Source organism: Drosophila novamexicana, unplaced genomic scaffold (genome assembly GCF_003285875.2).
Source record: "Drosophila novamexicana strain 15010-1031.04,08,12 unplaced genomic scaffold, DnovRS2.1 tig00000434-arrow-pilon, whole genome shotgun sequence".
Lineage (NCBI taxonomy): Eukaryota > Metazoa > Arthropoda > Insecta > Diptera > Drosophilidae > Drosophila > Drosophila novamexicana.
In genome coordinates this window covers 69,198-71,063 of record NW_020824802.1, presented here as the reverse complement: position 1 = coordinate 71,063, position 1,866 = coordinate 69,198, and the positions used below count along the sequence as shown (strand labels likewise).

At 35.9% G+C, this 1,866-nt stretch overlaps 1 protein-coding gene across 1 annotated transcript; it reads left to right on the top strand.

The window, feature by feature from the left end:
* Positions 1–260: 260 nt before the first annotated feature.
* LOC115760387 lies at positions 261–1,402 on the top strand. Its single transcript, XM_030701685.1, has 3 exons — positions 261–668; positions 742–975; positions 1,092–1,402. The coding sequence occupies exons 1-3, from the start codon at positions 652–654 to the stop codon at positions 1,300–1,302; spliced, it is 462 nt and encodes a 153-aa protein (XP_030557545.1). The 5' UTR covers positions 261–651; the 3' UTR covers positions 1,303–1,402.
* The last annotated feature ends 464 nt before the right edge of the window (positions 1,403–1,866 follow it).

Genomic DNA, 1,866 nt, shown 5'->3' with positions numbered 1-1,866 from the left:
TTCTCCACCATTATACCTGGGGCTTGAATTTTTGCCTGTATAAAGGCTTTTACATCATCTGATGAGAAGTGAGGGGCAAGCCTAGTAGCCTTGTATGGTTATGATATTATTTAATTATAAGTGAATCTAATAGTTCTATAGTAATTACTTACGATATTTAGTATTAGTTCCAATGTTCTGCCACGGTTGTATTTCCCGATAACATAAGATACCGATAAGCATGTGATCGACACTCGAGATTTGGCGTATGAAGTTGCAAGACGACTTTAGTAAAATATTGTCAGAGAAATACCAATAAAAGCATATTGTGGCATCGTAATAACTTCAGAAGTCAGATAAATAATCCAACAACGACCTACAATATTTGAAAAAAACTGACATTGTTGCACTACTGAATCGCAGTTGTCAGACGTTGAGGGTGACGTCACCGTCATTGAAGCCTGTACATCGTAAAATTCGAAAATGGAAAAATTTTGTACGCTAACACACTAACAGAAAAAGATGAATTGGATGCCGCCATTAGAATAGTTAAGAAGAAAAAGATGTTGACGGAATTAACAGAAAACTTAAATAATTCGGACAACAATTCTAGAAACGACGTTAGAGATATTCTGTGCAGCATTGTTCCGTTTGCTAAATCGGAGACGTACGATGTGCATAAGTGGAAGGTGATTTGTTTATACGCGCTGATCAGTCGGCAACCTATTCCGATCTTAAATTCAATTTTTTGAGGACCTTCAGATATCAACAGTCAGTGACAGAAATCATCCCATTATTGAAGTCAACAGTGTATCTTCCACGCAAGCTTTCTGTCATGGGATATATACTTCAGATGCAGGAAATCGCATCACGTGCTACCATTGATGAGAAGCAGACTGTTAAGATGATAATAGATGGCATGCAGGACAATTCACCTAGTATTGCTAAATTATATTCTGCCCAAACAATTAACGACCTCAAGGATCTGTCGCATAGGTATGTTAAACTGCGCAACAAAACTCTCCGTCTTCCGACGAGACAAGCTGTGCTGACCGCCCAAGCATTATCCAATGTTAGTGGCATACACGAGTTACCCTGCTACACTTGTTTAGGTTTAGTCACTATGCTTCTTCATGTAATGAGCCCATACGTGCAGAGGGCTCATGTTTGCGTTGTGTAACCAGCAACCCACAGATGAGCGATGACGAGCATCTAGCTGTACCGATAACAAAGAAGGTAGGAGACACCGGAAGTTCCATTAACCTTATTCGACGCTCTACTGTGCCCAATAAGAGAAGTACCACAAAAATTTCGTGGTATTAATGGATCTCAATTATTAACATTTGGAAAAATTGATCTTTACGTGAAGTTTGATAAAATGATAAAAATTCATTGTTTTACGTTGTCCCAGATAACTAAAATTGAAAGAACAATACAAAATGAAGTAAACAAAATAGAATTACCTAATTGTCGTTGTATTTTTTGCAAAGCATTGCCAAATGTTGTGATTGCATCGAACTTTAGTGAAAACAGATTGAATAGTGACAGTGATCCCTCTGAAATATTAAGAATTGGTAAAAAGAGATTAAATACTGCCAGCGACGGTGTAGAATTAGTAAGAATAGATAACGTTATGAAGAGCAACCATGATCTCTTAAAAATAGAAAATATTTACAGAAATATATTAAATATTGACAGAGAAGAAACTAATATTGATCCAAAACTAAGTGTAGACTATCAAAATAGAATTTTTGAATTGATTAATACTGATTATTTGGAATTAGAAAATATTGCACCTATTAAGCATAATAATGAAATGATTATTAAACTGCAGTCTGAAGGATCAATTTATTCTACACCAAGAAGACTGTCATACCAAGATAGAAA